The sequence below is a fragment of the Danio rerio genome, chromosome 18, assembly GCF_052040795.2.
Source record: "Danio rerio strain M-AB ecotype USA chromosome 18, GRCz13ab, whole genome shotgun sequence".
Lineage (NCBI taxonomy): Eukaryota > Metazoa > Chordata > Actinopteri > Cypriniformes > Danionidae > Danio > Danio rerio.
The window spans coordinates 18,442,707-18,462,624 of NC_141038.1; the positions used below are offsets into that span (position 1 = coordinate 18,442,707).

Here is a 19,918-nt window from a genome sequence, read left to right on the forward strand (position 1 = left end):
TAACATCAGCAGCCAAACAACAAATATTCAGTTGTCACTACAAAGCATTGCGGATGACTGCAATCAAGAAGCTTTTTCCTGTGTTCGCCTGCCACTGGAAATCTCCACCATTGTGATGGGCCTGCCAACCAATGTGGCTCTGCTGTGGCTGCTGATGAGGGGTGAAAAAGCTCTCTCCCCTTTTGACGTTTTGGGGCTCAATCTAGCCATCTTAAACATAATCTACTGTCTTGGTCTTCCTCTTGACGTGTACATCACCCTGACCAAAAGCCCCGGAGAGCTTCTGCCTGCTTCAGAGTCTCTGTACATCCTTAACACGATCGGCTGTCCTCTTCTGTTAACCAGCATGTGCGTGGAGCGATATATGGCCACGGCACATGCAGTCTTCTACATGAAATACGGGAGCAAAAGGGAATATCGTGCTGTTTGCTCGGCTCTAGTCTGGATCATCACTTTAGGTGTGGCGGTGATTACTTATCTAGAAAGGCTCCCTGAATTAGCCCTGATCTTGTCAATCATCCTTGAAATCTTTTTACTCGTAATGGCGGCGTGTTTAATAGGCATTGTCCGTGCACTCCGCAAAAAGGGCCCAGGGGAAGGGCAAAAAAGTGGGTCATGGGTAAAAAAACGAGCCTTAAAGAACACCTTAACTATGCTAGTCCTGACCGCTGTGATCTACGGCCCTGTCCTGGGCTTATTTCCGTATATCCTCACAGTTTCAAAAAATCATAAAGAAGCTACTTACGAGCTCTGCTTGATCTTGAATATATTCCACACAATTCCCAGTCTTGGGGTCTGTATCGGGCCTGTGTTTTATGTGTCCCGTGCGAAAGAACTAGCCTGTTGGAAGAAAAAAGCTGAACATGAGCAAACAACCACCACTCAAGAAACACAGCATCACAAGTGATATATGTGCTGATATATGACATTAGTACATTCAGTAAGTAAATTCAGCTGAATATGTTGTCAGAGCAGTAATCATTGTTACTTATAACTATAGTGATAAGGTAGATTTTTTTGTAGTCCTACTTTTGGTTTGGCAAACAAAACTTAAGAAATGCTATGTATGCTCAATTAGTGTGCTTTATTTATTTAAGTGTGAGTCTTTTACAAGTTGTTTATTGGATATTATAAGAGAGTGTTACGTCACAGGACACATTTGTTTTTTCTTTCTTTCTCTCTCTGCTCTACTCTAGTAGCCTTCTATCAATGACGAACTGCTCACTAATTGGAGGATGAGAAGAGCAGTGGGCATTTAAGCAGCATGTCTCCACTAGAACAATGTGTTTTGTGTGTGTGTGGAGGCTCTTTTGTGAGATTTTAGATATTTTTTTATCCTTTAAGCATTATGTGTTGATTTAGGAGCTTTAATTAGTTTAAGGTTTGTTAATGCTGTTGTCAATCTTATATCGTTTTTGCCTCAGAAACTATTTTTGGTGTGAGTTTGTGTTTGATTTTTCAATACTACTTTGTTATTGACTCTTTACTTTGTTTAGTTAATTTGGGCTTGGGTGAGTACTCGAGATGTGATGCCATTTTCTGTTTTGTAATAGTTTTTTCTCCTGTTTATGTTAGTAAGGGAGTGAAGATATTTTCATCTATTTTTCTTTTCTTTGATAGATTGTTTAGTTCTTCATTTTCTAACAGTTAGAGGACTTTTTGTTTGTTGCTTTGGCTTAAACTCCTTCTTGAAGCTTTCTTGAAGCCCTCCCTTAATCATTGAATAAATCTTTTGTTAATCTTTATTCACGTTGCATTTTTTCTTTCGTTTAATCCTTCGGGAGGTTGCTCATGGGACCTTATTGCTGACACACACACACAAACTCCACTAACATTCTGAATTAAGGGATTGTAACAGAGAGGCATACAATAAAAGTGACAATCTGGACCCACAAATCCAGACTGTTACATGGGTATATTTGTAGGAATAGCCAACAATAAATAGCATTGTTCAAATTATGAATTTATCTTTTATGTCTAAAATAATTCGTTTATTACGTAAAAATCATGTACCATGAAAAGATTTAATAAACTTCCATTTGTACATATATCAAGGCCTGATTTTTGATTAATAGACCTCAATTTGGACAAATGAAATAGCAATATATGGAATTTTTTAACCCTCAGATTCCAGAAATAACTAAACAAATACTGTCCTATCCTAAAAAAAAACAATACAGCGTATTTATTCAGCTTTGAGAATAAAATTTAGTTCATTTGGCTTAGTTCCTTATTTATCAGGGGTCAGCACAGCAGAATAAACAACCAACTACTCCAGTATGTTTAGCACAGCAGATGCCCTTCTAGTCGCAACTCAGTACTAAACACTTATACTGATAACTTTTGTCGTATAAATAACAATTTTTAAAAATGCACTCTTATGACTGGTTTCAATCACACGGATGTTTGTTTTTGTGAATTATGGGGACATTACATTGGTTTCCATTGTTTTTATACTGTTCAAACTGTATTTTTCATAGTCCTAACCCCACCCTACCCCTAACTCAACCCTCATGAGAAATTGTGTGCAATTTTACTTTCTGAAAAGAAAAAAAAAAACACATTCTGTGTGATTTATAAGCTTTTTAGAGAAATGAGGACATCAGCAATGTCCTCATAATTCACCATATTCTTACCTATGTCCTACCTATGTAATTATACAAATTTATGTCCTGATGTCACAAAAACATGTACACACATTAAAATATAAACAAAAACGTACTCCTCAGTCTGTGGCTCATCAGTGTTTGGTAGTTCTCCGTGTAGTACTTTTGAGTCCGGATTAGTTACACAAATAAACTAATTTTCTACATCTAACTTACCTACAATAAACAAGTTCATATAAATAGATAGCCTACAAGCTAAGAAAGTTTAATCAAAACAAAGAAAATAACATTGAAACTGTAAATAAAACATGGACATGTGCAAATAATAATGATAATTTAAAGCTTTCTTCTTTCAAAATTATTGTTTTTATGTATTGTTGAATTTCTTATCGTAAGGTGCTCTGTTTGCAACAAACTTTTCAAACACAGCCTAACGTTGGATATGATGTCATTTCTAATAACATTAACTGAAGGGAATCAGACCAAAAACAAGCTGAACGTAAAAACAACCTTTTTTTCTTTACTAATAGGTCAATAAAATGTTCACATTTTTTCCAGAATACTACTACATGTTTTGAAGAGGCATCAATGTAAATTCTGTTTCAGATCTGCAGTCCACAGAAAAGTTATGACTCACGAATAACAAACCAAAAAGGACATGTATTTTTTGTGCCTTGAATATATTGTGCAAAAGTATATGCAAATGTAAATGCTGTTTTAGAATCATTATATAAAAAGGCATACATTAGTCTTAAAATGACAATAATATCACTGATCGTGATAATTTCTATGACAATATGTCACACAACTAAATGACAATAAAAAACACACACATTAAAATACAAACAAAAACTTACTCAGAGTCTGTGTGCCTTCAGTGCCAGGTCCTAGCGTCTCTCTGCAATAAAAGCAAGGATTTTTGAGAGTGCGTATCATATATATATTTACATGTCGCTTACCCTGTTGTTGTCTATTGGAAGGAATGCGTCAATAGAGGGTCCGTATGTGATATCTAGTGTATATATCTATGGTGAGGATTAGCTAACTCAATTAGACTAATTAAATTTAAAAAAATCATACAAATACATAAAAGCTAAGAAATTTTACCAAAACAAAGAAAATAACATTGAAAGTGTAAAATAAAACTTTAAAAAATGTACAAATATTAATGCTATTTTAAAGCTTTCTTCATTCAAAGTTATTGTTTTTATGTATTGTTGAATTTGTATTTATGAAGTAAACTGTTAGCAACATTAAAACTACGAAACACATCTTGTAACAACTTAACATCTTAAAAATAGTCGCTGTACCGAGTATTATTAATGTTATTTATTAAATTACCCAATAAACTGTATTTTTACGCATATCACCACCCTAACTCTAAACACAACCGTCACATTACTGTAAAAAAATATTAATTATTGTAATAAAGTGTCTCAAACGAAAGCAACGGTCACGTGTGTGACGGTAAACCCCTCCCCCGATACGTCACTAGAAACCTACGTTCCTGGGTTTCAAAACTTTCCTGTACTCCATGTTCCCGGGTACGTTTTTGTTTTTATCATTAATGTTTTCTGTTAAGCTATGCTTCTGATCATATTTTGCCATTATAAAAACTGTATGCATATGCTTTGCGCTGAAATGTGTTTGCGGACACTATTGATTATGTTTGCGGCACTATTGATTAATGTCGGCGTGTATCAGCTGTAACGTTAGCTCCTACAGCTTGCTAGCTAATTCTGTAAAATTAAAAATCATTTAGAAATGACATGTGTTAGAAAGTGTACAAGTTTTGAGCTTTTACAGATAAGATGTGGCATTGCAGATAAAAAGTCAAATTCCGTAACTTTTGTTTATCTGAACAGAAGTCCGGTTTTCGCGATGGAAGATCCACACCTGATGAATAGCGATGAATATCTTTTACTTCAAACATACTGCCAGAGGAGGGAAAACACTGTCGTTCTAAAACTATGTGGAGCAACAGGTCAGACCACAAACTCTAATGTCATTCCTATGTTTTTGAGATGATTATGACATTGCACATTCGAGAAACATCTGCTAAAATAAATAAATACAGGTGACAAGTTTAGTGTTGTGGCTGAAAAACTGACCAGGATTGCCTGTGAACTACCTCTTGATGATGATGAAAACATCGAGAGTGATAATACTAGCCACGAACCAAGTAAGTCAGTGAAAAAATTTTTATATTGAACAAAGTTCTGTCCAGTCAGATTTCAATCGTGCTCTGTCATTTTTGTTACAGGTGATGATCCAGTTATAAACAAGCTTGTTGAATTACTGAAGAAAACAGGGGATGACCTAGACCAGAAGGTAATGGTCAGCAGTTTTGGTTTAGTGGACAGTTTTGGATTACCCACTGAATTAAATGCAGATATGCATATTTTGGTCTATTTTTGCATATTTTGGTCTATTTTGAAGGACACAAGCCAAGTATACACTCACTGGCCACTTTATTAGGTATAATCCAACTGCTCTTTAACGCAAATTTCTAATCAGCCAATCACATGGCAGTAACTCAATGAATTTAGGCATGTAGACATGGTCAAGACGATCTGCTGCAGTTCAAACTGAGCACCAGAATTGGGAAGAAATGTTATGTAAGGGTGCTTTCACACCTGTGAATCGATTCAGTTGTTCCGAAACAGAGATTAAAATTGTTACATTGTTGCTCTTTGCTCTTGGAGCGGTTCGCTTTCACACTGCAAAGTTTCTAATCGGATCAAAAGAGCTAAAACAAGTCACGTGCGAGTAAACTCTTCTTACATTGGTCAGAGTGTCAGGGTTTATTTTGCAGCGTCCCGCTCAGCTGTCAGGAGAGGTGGTGGTTTGGTGGTGATTGACAGGGTGCGCGCGCGTGAAGTGTCTGAGGAGAGACACGGTGGGGAGGGGTGAGAAGGGTGCGCGACGATGCCTATTTGAGGACTGGGAGAGAGACGCGAGATTACCGGGAGATCATCACTCGTTTGTGGGCATCCGGAGACTCGCGAAACTTCCCGCCCTACTCATAATTCTCTCTTCATGTAGCCGTAAGCCTATTACGTATCCATAAAACACTAATATAACCGCGCTCGGATCGGATCGCTTTCTCACTGCAATCGAACCGCTCCAGGGTTCATTTCAATCGAGCCGAGACCACCTCACTCAAGCGATCTCGGATCGATTACTTTGACGCGGAACAGAGTGCGATTGCCCTGTTCACATATGCCAATCGAACCGCGCTAACTGGGCAAACGAGATACAGATTCTCAGATGTGAACAGGGCAATCGCGCTCTGTTCAAAATAGCTAAAACAAGATAAGGCGCAAATAATCTCAGACTGGTTTCTTGGACATGACAATGAGTTCACTGTACTTAAATGGCCTCCACAGACACCAGAACTCAATCCAACAGAGCACCTTTGGGATGTGGTGAAACGGGAGATTCGTATCATGGACGTGCAGTCGACAAATCTGCAGCAACTGCATGATGCTATCATGTCAATATGGAACAAAATCTGAGAAATATTTCCTGTACCTTGTTGAATCTGTGCCAGGAAGAATTAAGGCAGTTCTGAAGGCAAAAGTGGGTCCAACCCAGTACTTGTAAGGTGTACCTAATAAAGTGGCCAGTGAGTCTATACTGTACTTGAGCTATACTAATGAAAAAAGGGGAAATTTTTATTATTATTTTCAAAGCAGACTTTAAAAAATAATGACTTTATTTTGTAATAATCTTTTGACTGCAACATTTTATCTATTTTAAGTGGTTCAATTTGTAGTCCTAAAATCTGTTTCTACTTTGCTTAGATTAAGGAGGACCATGCGTTTTTTGCAGATCTGCAGAAAGCTTTCTCTTATAGATTTTTTGGCAAATTAACCAAAGCCTTCATCAGTAGTGTAGTACCAGGAGATCAGGAGAGCTGGAAACGTGAGCAAATCGCTTTGACCTTTGAGGTCACCAGCAGACTTAGAGCCATGGACCTTCAACCCATGAACAGAATCATGGGATACGGAGCGCAGTACCTGCAAGAACATTTCGCTCCATGGATTAAGCAGAAGGGCGGTTGGGTGAGTTATTACACATCAAATTACATTTAACCATAAACATGATATTTTTCAGAAAATAAGTTGAACAGAGTCAAAATTGTGTAGTTCAGAGGATAAAAAGCACCTATGAGTTGCATTGCTGTGATACAGAAATAATGTTATACAAGTCAGTGTTTCTCAAACCTGTTCCTGGAGGCACGTCAACCGTACATATTTTGGATGTCTTATCTGAACCACTCAGTTTTCAAATCTCTTCTAATGTTCTGATGTTTTGACTCGTTTTTGTTTGAATAGGAAGTGCTTGAAAATGTGTAATGTTGGTGTGCCTTTAGGAACAGGGTTGGGAAACACTGACTTACATAACACGGGCTGCGTCCGAAACCGCCTACTACTCAGTAGGTACTGCATTTGAATGTAAACGTACTACTCGACTGTTGGAAAAGTGCGTTCTATACAGTATATATGTGAAAAGTATTAATGGAATTCGGACACACTACATCCGGCATTTTGTCATGGTCACGCGACCTACCTGCGTCATTTGCGTCGCTTCACTCCCATTCATGAATTCGCTCGCGGGGCATCATGGTATAGCGCAGCGTGCATGGGATGCGCACTCCAGAATCTCTGAGGAAGTAGTAAGTCATCCGGGTACTTCTTGCATACTGATTTTCGAATTCTATGAATTCGGACATACTACTCGGCTCGCATACTGATTTTAGCTTACTATATAGTATGGAAGTATGCGGTTTCGGACGCAGCCATTATTTCTGCATCGCAACAATGCATCACAACAACTCATAGGTGCTTTTTGTCCTCTCAACTACACAATTTTGACTCAGTTCAACTTATTTTCTGAAAAAATATATTTATTTATGTTATTTATTTTTAGCATTGAAAATGAAACCACACTGACCTGAACTAAACTGAACTTCAACTCTGAAAACTGGACTGACAGTTTCAATTTACTAGGACTCCTATGTTAAGCTGCTTTGACGCAATCTGCATTGTTATAGAAATAAACATGAATTGAATTGAAGCACTGATAAAAGTAACCAGATGCACTAATCAAAATGTAACTTAGAAAGAAATTAATCTAGCAAGTACAAAACAAGACATTATAATGTTATTTACTATACACAACAATTATTTTAAACAAGAAGCCTAAAACATTTAAATAAAGCAAAAATGAAACTAAAATATATGGAAAATAGACACTTGCCTCTCTCAGTTGACACCAATCCAAGTGTGTGTGTGCTCTGTCCACAGGTGTCGCTTTCATTTCACTAGAAATTAATGCACAATACTACATGAGGTATTTTTAGAATGTGCAATACACTGAATATGTCACCTCTGACTTTCTGTAGGGCCGGGCCTTTGGTGGTGGTGGTGATGATGATGATGATGATGATGAAGAGGTCCACTGACAAGATTTTTTCTGTTATGATTTTTTACAGAGCTTATTTAAATGTGTATATTCACAATATTGAACATATTTGTTTGTATACATTTACTAAAATAAAGTAAAAAAAAGACACTGTGTTTTAAATAAATTGCGCTCTTAACATATTGTAACACACTAAAAGAAACTCCTAAAATATAATGTTTTATTGATTGTTGGCTTTGTGAGCAACAAATCAAGCAAGCACCACAAACATACTCTACAAATACACTATAGCATTGGCATCGGAACAATGCGTATGGACTTTTACATTGAATTATTATGTGTACATAATATCAACTGCCTTCATTTGGTAGATACTGCAGTATGTAGTTAAAATAAAACACAAATCTGGTATGATTAAGCACAACATTAGGCACAAAGAGGCAAAGACTACACTTGATTCTTTTCCTTTGTTGTTCCTTTAGTGTCTGAATACATTATAATAATAGCCGTTTTTAATTGGTTGCGACATTTCACACCTGTGTTTATGTGATGTACATCCTAATAACAAGGAAAGGCTTATGTTTAGCCCAGATAATCACAACAACTGTTATAGAAGGAATGATGAACTGAACTATATGATTCACCTGAACTGAATCATACAGCATTGTTGAGGGACTGTGTTTGTTTAGATACCGAGGTATTTGTTCATTTTTCCCAGGGCGTCACAGACGGTGGTTAAGTCGCTGCGTAGATCTTGAACCACATTTTCAATGCTCCTGGTGTCCTTGAGTAAGTCGATGCTCTGCGTGTACGGGTTGTAGTAGACAGAAAAAGGCCTCTTTATTGATTTAGCAAATTCCCTGTTAAGAGGAAGCGATGTGTTAGATGAACATTATATAGTATTACTACGTTATATTTGAGTGAATTTATGCATTTACCTCATTTTTTCTTTTGCCTCCTCAAAGCTCTCAGAGACGAAATACACATCTTGAAATGTGGTAATGAGGCACTCCTGGTAGCACGTGGTTTTGGGGTCAAACACCTTCACTGTTGCTTTATCAGAAAGCGCATGCTGCATAATCAAAGACGATTATTCATTTAGTGAACCATTAACCTGAGCTGAATCTATATATTTTTAAGAGAGAAGCGATTAAATGACATCTCACAAATCTATAGGCTTGAATTGTGTTATGTAAAAATGCAGAACTTTTCATATTTATGTAAAATTAGTATTAAAATAAATTGGATTTTAACAGTAATATTTATTTGGTTTTGGTGTGTTAATAATAAACAGGTTTTATAAAACTGGAGTGTTTTTTTTTTTTTTTTAGCAATTGATTTATAAATTCATAAGAATTTACAGTATTAAACTTTCAAATAAACTTTCAAATTTAACTAACGTTCAAACTGTTATTTTCCAGATTTTTTTATAAACTTTAAAACAAATAAACTTGTATATATGTATTATAAAAATTATAATATAGCAAATTCTGCTCAATTACATTATAAATAAACAAATATTTAACATTAAAATGTGTGTATGCAGTGCTTTAAGTAGTGTTTTTCACAATCACCCATTAAAGGTGCAGTAGGTGATCAGCCGAAATGCTAAGCGTTAATATACTGGCTTTCAAAACAGTCTCTCCCCTGCCATCTAAAGCCACGCCTCCTGAAATCACGAATGCGCACCATAAAGATGACGATGATGATGATAAAGATGATGGTCATTCACCAGTTAGAAAATTTTATAATCTTTTATAATACTACAATTCCGAACAAAAAAAAAACTATTATATCTAGCACGTTTTCAGTTGTGTAGCAAGCACTTGTCGTGCAATATTTCGTGAAATATGCAATATTTCCTGCATGCAAGGATCGCTGATCTCACTCTCTTACATGCTTTGTCCTAAAGCGACTCTGCTTAGTGCTTGGCCGGCGGGCTGCAGGAATTACACTTATTACCAAGCTAAACTTACATGCTATTTGAGACCGATATTCAAAGTAGCATGGTAAACAGTTTAGGGAGTGTGTCACAGGTTATCATAGTTCAAAAATGAACCAATGAGAATATAAAACCAACTTTACCTCAGTAAAGTAGGCTAGGCAGAATTGTGCTATTTACTGATGTTTTGATGTTAAATTAAATAAAAATCTACATTATCGATGCTGTAAAAGGCACCTTATGAAATTGGAAATAGTCACATCAATCTTTCACTGAAAGATTTCAGAAGCTGAACAACACTTTTGTGCATTCATCCCATTCATAACACAACACAATCTACATTAGCTTTGCGTCAAAGTCCCTTTAAGGCAAGTCATTTCACTCGGCGTCCGTCTTTGAAACACCTCTCAGTCAGTATGCTCAGGTTTTCTGTCTGAATGGGGAAACATCATACTCTCAAAATTGCGTGCCAAGCTTACCACTGAATTTCATATTGGGATTCAACAATAAAATTAAACAACAACTGTCTCTTATGTTTATATTCTAAACATCCAAGTCACACACAATCTGCAGAAACTCACATTTGGTCCGAGCCCCTCTCCCGTAGTATCGTCAATTTATAGTGATCAATGATTGGCTGGGTTGACGGGCTTTATTCACCATATTAAGCCATATAAGATAGGTTATTTTAAAACAGAACTTTACCCGTCTAACAGAAATACATCAGCCATGGTGTCATCCTTCACCTAACACTGATTTAGGATTTTAAAAAGTTTAGATTGAGTTTTTACTGCTGTCACTCTTTTGTGTGCACGTGAATGCAGCACATGTGCATGCCAAACGTTGGATCTGTCTGTGTGAATGGGGTGTCTGATGTACAAATCTACATTAGTTGACAGACAGTTTGGGCTACTTATCAGAATAATCGGCCTGACAAATTTTAATTAGACAAACATTTTTTTTAGTCTTATGCCTCACCCAGACTATAAAAATACATATAAACACATTTAGATCATTTACTTTAATCATTACTATTGGAATGTGAAGAGATTTTCAACCAGCACAACAAAACATTTTCTAAAGACAGTCACCTACTGCACATTTAAGGATAAGTTGTTGATGATGATATACTGTATGGCGTACCTTATGTGTTTAAAAAAAATAATCATCTATATACAGCAGCAGTGGTGTTTGTTTGGTTAATGAAGGCTCTTTTACCCTTAACTCTCCAATAGAAGACAGTAGACCTGCTCCATAGACTCTCAACTGACCATCTTGTTTGCACAGCCCAAACTCTATTGTGAAGAAATAACACTAGGGGAAAAAAGCACAGTTGTTTATTGCATAGTAAGCTAAGCATGTACCGCAAAGGTTTCATTGGAAGTTCCTTCATGCCTTTTTGAGATGCAATTACTCATACTGAAACCACCAAAGACAGTATACTGATTTTCTCTCACTCTGATCTGATTTCAATGCAAATGCCTGTTTCTCACCACCATAGATTTATGCATTTATGCCTATGTGACCTTTTTCATGTCATGAAACTTTGAGTTAGGTTGTAGGTGGCATTTAAAAACTCAATAAGCTGCTGTCACACTTACAGTTGCCAGCTTTTGCACATCTTCGTCTGAAGCGCCTAGAGATGCAAGGCCAATCTCCTGAGAAAACTGAGCAAATTTGGGATCGGCCAGGAGCGGCACGTGACCAAGCAGTTCATGGCAGGTGTCCCTGGTGGACAAGAAATTGAGTTCAGAAGTGGTGAAGGACAATGACAGGAAAACCTGTGTGTGCTAGTACTCACGGCTCTGGTGTATAGAGAGGGTCTGTGCTGTGACGTATATACTGAGTGCAATTAAACACTCGATAAGCCAGTCCAGCCAGGAAGTCTCGTGGTGAGAGATATCCAGCCACAGGCCTTACGGTAAACCCTGACCTCTCTGTAAAGAGTCACAACCCAGACATCCATATTGAAGAGTGCTTATGTTTTTGTTAAAGAATAAATATATAGTTAATCAATCATTAGCAGAAAATAGGATGAAACTCTACTTTTGTAAGTGTCTTCACTGGTGAGCGTAAAAAAAAAAATGGACAAGCTCAAAATTTTTTAGTTTGACTTGGCTTTACACCTGTATAAACACACTTGCGATTGGATTTACGAAAACATCTTCATGCCAGGGGCCGGTTTCAGAAAGGAAACTTAGAGTACAGTAACTCTGAAATGAGGGAAACTCTGCAAACTCGAGAAAGCAAAGTAAGTCAAGTCCATTTCTAATAGGATGTTAAGGTAGAGTCAGTTACCATGGGAACACTGAACCTAATAAGGAGCAGGATTTCTTTAAAAAACCCAGAGTTTCTTTTGGTCCTCTTTCACTTTTTAAAGCTCAAGCCGTTTAAATACTTAATTCATGCATGCTGCAAAAATACTTCTCATACTAAATGATTAATATTTTAAATATTAAACAATTCTTACATCAAGATAGTATTTCTTTATAAAAATGAAATTATTTATTAAAGGGGTGGTCCAGAGTTTATTTTAAAGGCTTAGTTGTGTTTATAAGATGCAAAGCAATGTGTGCTTTGGGTAATGGGTTGTTGGTGTTTGACAAGGTGTGTGCGACATGTCTGAAGAGCGGAGGGATATGGTGGGGAGGGGTGAGAAGGGTGTGCGATGTATTTGAGGACCAGGAGAAGATGCACAATTTCTGGGAGATTATCACTTGCTTGCGGGCATCCGGGAGTCTCTGTGCATTTGCGGGAGACTCCTGAAACATCAGGGAGACTTGGGATGTCTGGAATGACCTCCCGCCCTTCTCTCTGCATATAACCGCATACCTGTTACATATCCATAATACACTGTGCTATAACCGGGCTCGGATCGTTTTGCTTTCTCACTACAGTCGATCCGCTCCAGAGTTCGTTTCAATTAAGCCGAGACCACCTCATTCAAGCAATCTCGGACCGATTGATTTGGCGCGGATCCTAGCGCGATTGCTGGTTTCACATATGCCAAATGAACCACGCCAACTGGGCAAATGAGACAGGTTCCCAAACAAAAGTCTAGGTGTGAAAGCACCCTAAAATAAAAGCTGACAAGTGTCTTTCACATATATTTGCGTTATAAGCGTGTCTAAGTAATATGAAACGTTCACATATCTAATGCAAGCGTGTTATATGAGATGTAGAATGCAGGAAAAGCAGCTGCATAGAGAGACACTGCAGCGCTGCTGAAGATTGTGGGCGTTTACAGGGGTTTGACGGATAAATATGAATTTGTAGCTAAGTTGTTAAAGGTGCCAAACAGCCTGTTTACATCCTTGTTTACATACTCACTACAGCAAGCCGTTAATGCTGGTAACGCATGTAATAGATCAATTTTAACAAATAAAAAAACTTCCTGGTTGTGGCTCACAATACACAGCTTCGTCTATTATGGTTGGAGCTGCTCCTTCTTTAAGGAGTTTTAAGCCTTTATTACTCTTGGGTTGCCACAGCGGAATGAACCGCCAACTTATCCAGCATATGTTTTACGCAGCAGATGCCCTTCCAGCAGGGGCACATCCACACACACTCATTCACACTCATACACTACAGACAATTTAGCCAACCTAATTCACCTGTCCTAAATGTCTTTGGACTTGTGGGGGTAACCGGAGCAACCGACGGAAACCCACACGAACACGGGGAGAACATGCAAACTCCATACAGAAATGCCAACTGACCCAGCCGAGGCTTGAACCAGCAACCTTCTTGCTGTGAGGTAAACGTGCTAACCATGCTATATATTTTTTATAATTCTCTGGAACATAATTAATATTGAACTGTAAGCACTTCTCTCTTTGTGTCGTGTCCTTTGGAAGTCCAAATACAGAAACAGAAGAAGCTCTGTGAAAATAGCAGCATTTGGATAGCATTTTAGCTCTTTGCTATAACATTACAGTGCCTCTGGCCATACCCCTTCTCTGTGCTGGGTCTATGCGCATGGTTGAAAATATGATATCCTAGACCTAGTGGATCAGCTATAGGTCTTATTTCCTGGGGCATCTAAAATTATTTTTAGGGTTTTTTAATCTTTAATTGATAGAACTGTAGAGAATTGGTAGGAAATCATGGGGATCAGAGAGAGGGGAAGGATTGGCAAAGGACCTCGAGCCGGGAATTAAACCTTGGTGCTATATATCACTTAATCACTAGGCTATTGGCTTCGACCCTGGGGGCATCTAAATTAAGAGCAGTGTGGTAGTAAAAGAAATCTAATTCAGAGTGTCAATCTCTAAGTGTAAATATATAGTTGTTTTGCCTTTAAATATCATACAGGCTTAAAATCAAGAATCAGCCTACTCAGAGTTGACTAAACTAACTCTGTTCATGTGATCTGAAATTGAAAACTCAGATTTTTTTATATCTAATAGTGAGTCAATGCAGAGTTCAAGTTTAAACCTCTTTACTAAAATGGGCCCCAGGTGTAAATGAGTATTAGTAACCCATTAGGATTAGTAGAATAAGTTGGCATGCTTGGATAATCTTAGTAATTCTGTTGAGAGACCGTGCAAAGAAAGTGTTAGCAGATACTAATCATGCAGTCCGTTAATACTCTACTGCTCGACTGGTAGGTTATTTATTGTCAACAGAATGTCAAAAGGGAACAACAAGTGCTACCAAATGCAGATGAATTCGATCATTTCACATGTTTTACCTCTTAAGAATAGAGACACGTCCTCCAGCTGTGGGATGTTGTCCTCTCTGTACCCACAATGCTTTGTCAGCAGAGGAAGGTTTTTTAAGTATTCGCGGCAGGCATGAGTTGGATAGAGTTTTGTAAGTTCTCTGTAAACGACTCCCCATGTCTTTACTTCCTCTGCAGTGTACTCAATCCGTGGGATGGGCTGCCCACTGTAACAAAGAAATTCTGATTAATTTTAAGCAGGAAGTGGGGAAAAAAAAGGCAGCAACTGTCATATGCAATATCCATTGCAATAAACATCAACCTTTACCCATTTTAGCACCATTTTCTAACAATTGAGCTACAAGCACCCACCGGCACAGTCATCAACAGCAGAATTTAAACGATAGTATAATCTATACTTGCAATTTGTAGTTCATTGCAACCTCCACAAAGTACTTTCTCCTCTGCCGATAGACCTTGTCTTTAAAGCCCTGCAAAAGAGAACAAAGATTCACTTTCACAAGTTAGTGTTAATAACTACATGGCGTATCTTAATGAGCAGCAATGTTTACAGCATTTATGAATCTAGGTTGAGGTTAATTAATGAATACACAGTGTTAAATCCCTTTCACAACAAGATTAATAACTTTAATAATAGCTAGAGTAACCCCACATCGACAAACAACATTGTTTACTCTATATGCAAGTCCTTATTGTTAAAATCCCTATACAAATGCATGGCATAATATTACAAATGCTATATAGGAGGTGTGTGTGTGTAGGTATGGTGGTATATATGAAAGCATTTGTATATTTGTATCTTCAACCATAATTAGTATGAAATGAGAAATATTGCATAGAATATTACACTCACACACATTTATAATTGTATGTGGCATGTAAGATGGTATAAGTATATAGAATCATTTGAATACATTTAAACTTAATCAGTAAATACTGAGGATGTGTCAGGTTATGATATTTTGTTAGTTATTACATTGGACAAAAAGCATATCAAAAAAAGTTACCATTTGAGATGTCTAATTAAATAAGAGTAGGTGGGGCTTTGGATTGACTGAAGCAGAGCACTAATTACAAGAATCCCTCACTTACATACTGATTTAATATTTGACCAATATTTGACCAATTTTTACAGCAAAATTCAGTGATGCAAACTACTCAATGTTACAGTAAATATTGTCAGATTTGGTGTCATTCTGAAAATATGATATCGTCATGTGATTTAATGTAGCCAAGTTAACAAATCGATGTGATAAGACAAGAAATGTTTAGCATGTTCCACATATTAAGCATACAGATAACAATGTATTACTTTATTTTCAAATTGTTTAAAATTATTACTTACTTCTCGAAATTAACTAGAATTGTTTTAACAACACTTTATTTTTACTATAAAAAAAACAAATAGGTCCTTGTCAATCTTTAGATATCCCTTATGGAAAATGAACCATGATTTTACAATGATAAAAATATAGTAACCACGTTTTTTTAGGGCAAAGTGATTACCCACATTTTACCACAAATACCATTTTTGAACTAGTGGTATTGTAGAAAAAACATGGTTAAATTTCAGAGTTGACAGTAAATGTTTTGAGGTCCATTCACTCAACTATTGCACTGACACAAACATATTAACTTACTGGATGATCAGCATCCAGTTCAGAGCCATACATTAGCACTCTATGGGAGCACTGATCCAGCTCTGAGATTTTTTGGGGAAACCATGGTATTCCTTCCCCATCTGGCAATCCACCCAAAACACACACACAGTCCAAACAGTCTGGAAAGAAGAGCCAGATGAAGCAGTTACCACTATTCAGACCAATCAGTACCTCCACACTCAAAATCCCAAATTTAATGTCAAGCTTTCAGACTTACCGGTCTCTGCAGACCACACATGTTGAGGTGTGTTATACGAGACAATATTAACGTGGTCTTTGAGGTGTTGCACCAGTTCGTTGAACTCTTTCTTTGTGCAGTTGCATTCTGCATATATCTCAATCTCATTGGTGAGTCTCTTTGATCTCCGAGACTCAATGTGCGCCAAATTCACATGCTTCTCCTTTAAACACAAGCACGCAAAAACATTTGATTCTTGCTTTTCTCAATCAAAAAGACACAAATATTATTTATGCACCAAATGATGAGGTGCACACTGACCTGAAAGAGCCTCAGCGCTTTCACCAGATAGCCAACTTCATTCTTCAGAGAGAAAATCACTGCCAGCTTCCCAAGGTCATGAGTGGATTTCTGTTCTTCTTTGTCAGGTCTTTCATCTATCCGATTAAAGGATGTCCTGCGGAGCTGCGTGGAGGTGTTGTTCAGTGAATATAAAACTCTTAAGATGCAGAAATGGATTAGGACAAAGCTTGTTTATTTTAAAAAGTCATACACAAAAGTTAATTTTTGGTTTCCCAAAGAAATAAAAAATAAAAGAGTAAAACAACATAACCTTTTTGCTCTATTAGGAACTTTTTGATTAATAAAAAGATTCCATCGATGATGAAGGTTATTCAGTTAGCCACAGAAACGTTATTAAGGATACAAGGTTGATAACCAACACCTTCACAAAATTAACATTTTCATTGATTTGTTGGTTTTAAAAGGTAAAACCTCATTGTCAAAGGTTTTTAATACCTGCACCAAAGTATTGGGGGTATAATTGTCTGTGTTATTCAATTTGTATGAATCCAGGTGTTAAAAAAAGCATTTCCAAATTTCAAATATCCCAGTTAATTTTTTTACTTACCCAATAATAATAACTTTTTTTTTTCAATAATAATTTTTGAATATTTTTACAACCCTTACCAAGAAAAGGACAAAACAGCAGTCAATTACTTCAGTCTACAATAATAATAAAATTAACAAGAAAAAAATGTACAGGAAATTAACATTTAAGATCTTTTAAAAAACGATTTAAGACCTACAACACAACATTTTAGTAGATTTAAGACTTTTTAAGGCCTAAAATTTATCTTTTGAGATTTAAGACATTTTAAGACCCTGCAGACACCCAGAATTTAGATTACACCTGATACATCTCATCCATTTTGTTCATTATTTAAAACACTTCCCTCACGATGCCCTTGGCAAAGACTAAAAGATAAAAATTTTGCTATTTATTCAATTGATTTGCTGAATTTGAATGGGAAGAGGTAGACACTGTTTGTACTATTATTGTTGTGTCTGATCTTTCTTGTGTGTTGTTAATCTGTTGGTAATGCAGAACAAATCGGCCTAAAAGGAGATAACAAAGTTTAAAGTTGCAGTAATTAATTTGCCCACTAACATGTACTGTACCACAGTGCCTAGGTCCATTTTCACAAGCTTTAAAAATCAATATATCCTGCAGCTATAACTGCAGCTCTAACAAACGACTGACTATGTGTTGACCGTTTTTAATAATGACATTGAAGACATTTAAAAAATGACTGTTTAATATATAATGGTTTACACACACAGCATTGCTGGTTTACAAAAAATCTAACAATTATAAACCTGTTGCACTACTACACTTGATTTGGGTTTTATTGTTAAAAAAATATAATAATAATAATTTAATTTTTTAAATTTAAAATAATCTGAAATATTTTACAGCATACTTAAAAATATTAAGGTGATTTAGTATTTATTTTAAATATATATTGAAATAATTTTGTCTTACACTTAATATTTTCAGATTTTTCATACTATATGTATTAATTATGATACTTTTACCATAAATTGACATTAACCATTTGGTAGCGGTTGATATTTTAGAAATTATGGGATATGTTGGAAAAAAAAATGCATTGAGCGTGTTTACTAGCGACATTAGGAGTTAAGAAATGCTATCCAAAATGTTTTTTCCTGGTGAGGCAGTTAAAGGGATATTACAGAAATTTCAATTAAATAAAATAAAAAAATAACCCACAAGCACGATTTAAGTTTCCAGGTGCCAGGAATATGGCGCCCGAAACAGGATCTCTCAATGGGTTCAGCACTCACCATGGAGGATGCAAGGTGCTGTTGGTCATACATAGCTGAATCCAAAGATAGTCCTCTCCGAGCCCAGTATTTGCTGGAGAACATCATCATGGCAGGTTGCATCTTCGGAATTGCTTCTTGACCTCTTTTCCTAAGAAGCCCAACAGGTGATTTAGGGGCTGTTTGCTGCCCCTTTGGATTAGTTTGCAGTTCATTAGACATAGTTGCTGTTGTCTCTTGAGAGGTTTTCTTCCCTTGCATTTAATATGGCAAAGGTAGTTTTTTATCTCAGATTATTTCTCCTTAAGCTGCTGCTTTGGAGTTCACACCACAGTACCTGACACTCTCCTCCCCTGTCAGCATCAGAGCTGGGATTATATACTGTGACGAATGACGTGGAGAAGGGCCGATCTATCGCAGGATAGGCCATCACTCATATTAGCTTTTGAGGGGATGGCTCTTTCTAGGAAATGTCGAGACTTCCAAGTCCTGATTGAAGTGGATAAGCTCACTTCGCTCTCTAGAAGAAACAAATCTAGAGGAAAATAACTGGTGAAGATTTTCATAAATGCAGCCATTGGAAGATGGAGAGAGGGAGAAATCGACAAACATTAGCAACCATATTTGTAAAATATAAGAAATTTGTGAAGTGCATACTTGACAGGAAGATTTTAGACATGTACAATATTAAAAGCAAGTAAGAGGGATGTGATTTAATTAGAAATACTGATATCTTGGTTCACATGTTAACATCGACATCAGCTAAACATTTATAGAAGTTCTTGAATCGTCCTTTAAGGATAGATGCATATTGTTTATGTTTTCATCGAACGGGTATGTGTTTGTCAGTGCACAAAATGCTGGCTTTCTTTAATGAAAGGGAGCTGGAGGAGAGATAACATTACTGTTGTGAGCAGTGAGCTATCAGCTTCCTCTGAGGCAATTTCCTGTCAAGCAGGAAATGAAAGAGATGGAAGTTGATTCGGTGTGTCTTTGTTGTTGGCCATGGTTACGAGTGGATAGAAGACATTTCATCCTCAATCTGTATTTTCCACGTCTCATCTGGAAATGTCATAGTGACATGAACTAAGTCTGCGGACTGATGATCTCATGCCAGTTGGAACTGATTTTGGTTTCTACAGCCAAGCAAATTTTCTCCTTTACTCTCCCCAAATCAATTAAATTATTTAATTTTGTCGCTGTTTGCAAATTTTTATCTTAGGTGATCAATTAATTATAAAGTCCTCTTTCCTAATTAAATCTGGAATTATGTAACAAATTAACTTAAGT

At 36.7% G+C, this 19,918-nt stretch overlaps 2 protein-coding genes across 3 annotated transcripts; one reads left to right on the top strand and one right to left on the bottom strand.

Annotated features, from left to right (window-relative positions):
- Positions 1 to 4,096: 4,096 nt before the first annotated feature.
- On the top strand, positions 4,097 to 9,292 carry si:ch211-218c6.8. Its single transcript, XM_087293118.1, has 6 exons — positions 4,097 to 4,150; positions 4,472 to 4,590; positions 4,684 to 4,788; positions 4,870 to 4,937; positions 6,413 to 6,673; positions 8,017 to 9,292. Exons 2-6 carry the CDS (start codon positions 4,488 to 4,490, stop codon positions 8,074 to 8,076), a joined length of 597 nt encoding a protein of 198 aa, XP_087149244.1. The 5' UTR covers positions 4,097 to 4,150; positions 4,472 to 4,487; the 3' UTR covers positions 8,077 to 9,292.
- tph2 (tryptophan hydroxylase 2 (tryptophan 5-monooxygenase)) lies at positions 8,229 to 18,977 on the bottom strand. 2 transcript variants are annotated; one of them, NM_214795.2, is given in 11 exon segments: positions 8,229 to 8,896; positions 8,975 to 9,108; positions 11,197 to 11,292; positions 11,580 to 11,706; positions 11,780 to 11,915; positions 14,672 to 14,868; positions 15,065 to 15,132; positions 16,303 to 16,442; positions 16,541 to 16,724; positions 16,823 to 16,958; positions 18,650 to 18,977. In NM_214795.2, coding segments are annotated over 11 exon segments (1,422 nt in total). In that variant the 5' UTR covers positions 18,679 to 18,977; the 3' UTR covers positions 8,229 to 8,721.
- Positions 18,978 to 19,918: the final 941 nt, after the last annotated feature.

Bases quoted from the DNA above. Each gene is read 5' to 3' on its own strand.
- si:ch211-218c6.8 (XM_087293118.1), top strand. From the start codon at position 4,488: ATGGAAGATCCACACCTGATGAATAGCGATGAATATCTTTTACTTCAA. The intron at 4,591-4,683 runs GTCAGACCACAA...AAATAAATACAG, and splicing joins AAAACTATGTGGAGCAACAG to GTGACAAGTTTAGTGTTGTG. The intron at 4,789-4,869 runs GTAAGTCAGTGA...TTTTTGTTACAG, and splicing joins TAATACTAGCCACGAACCAA to GTGATGATCCAGTTATAAAC.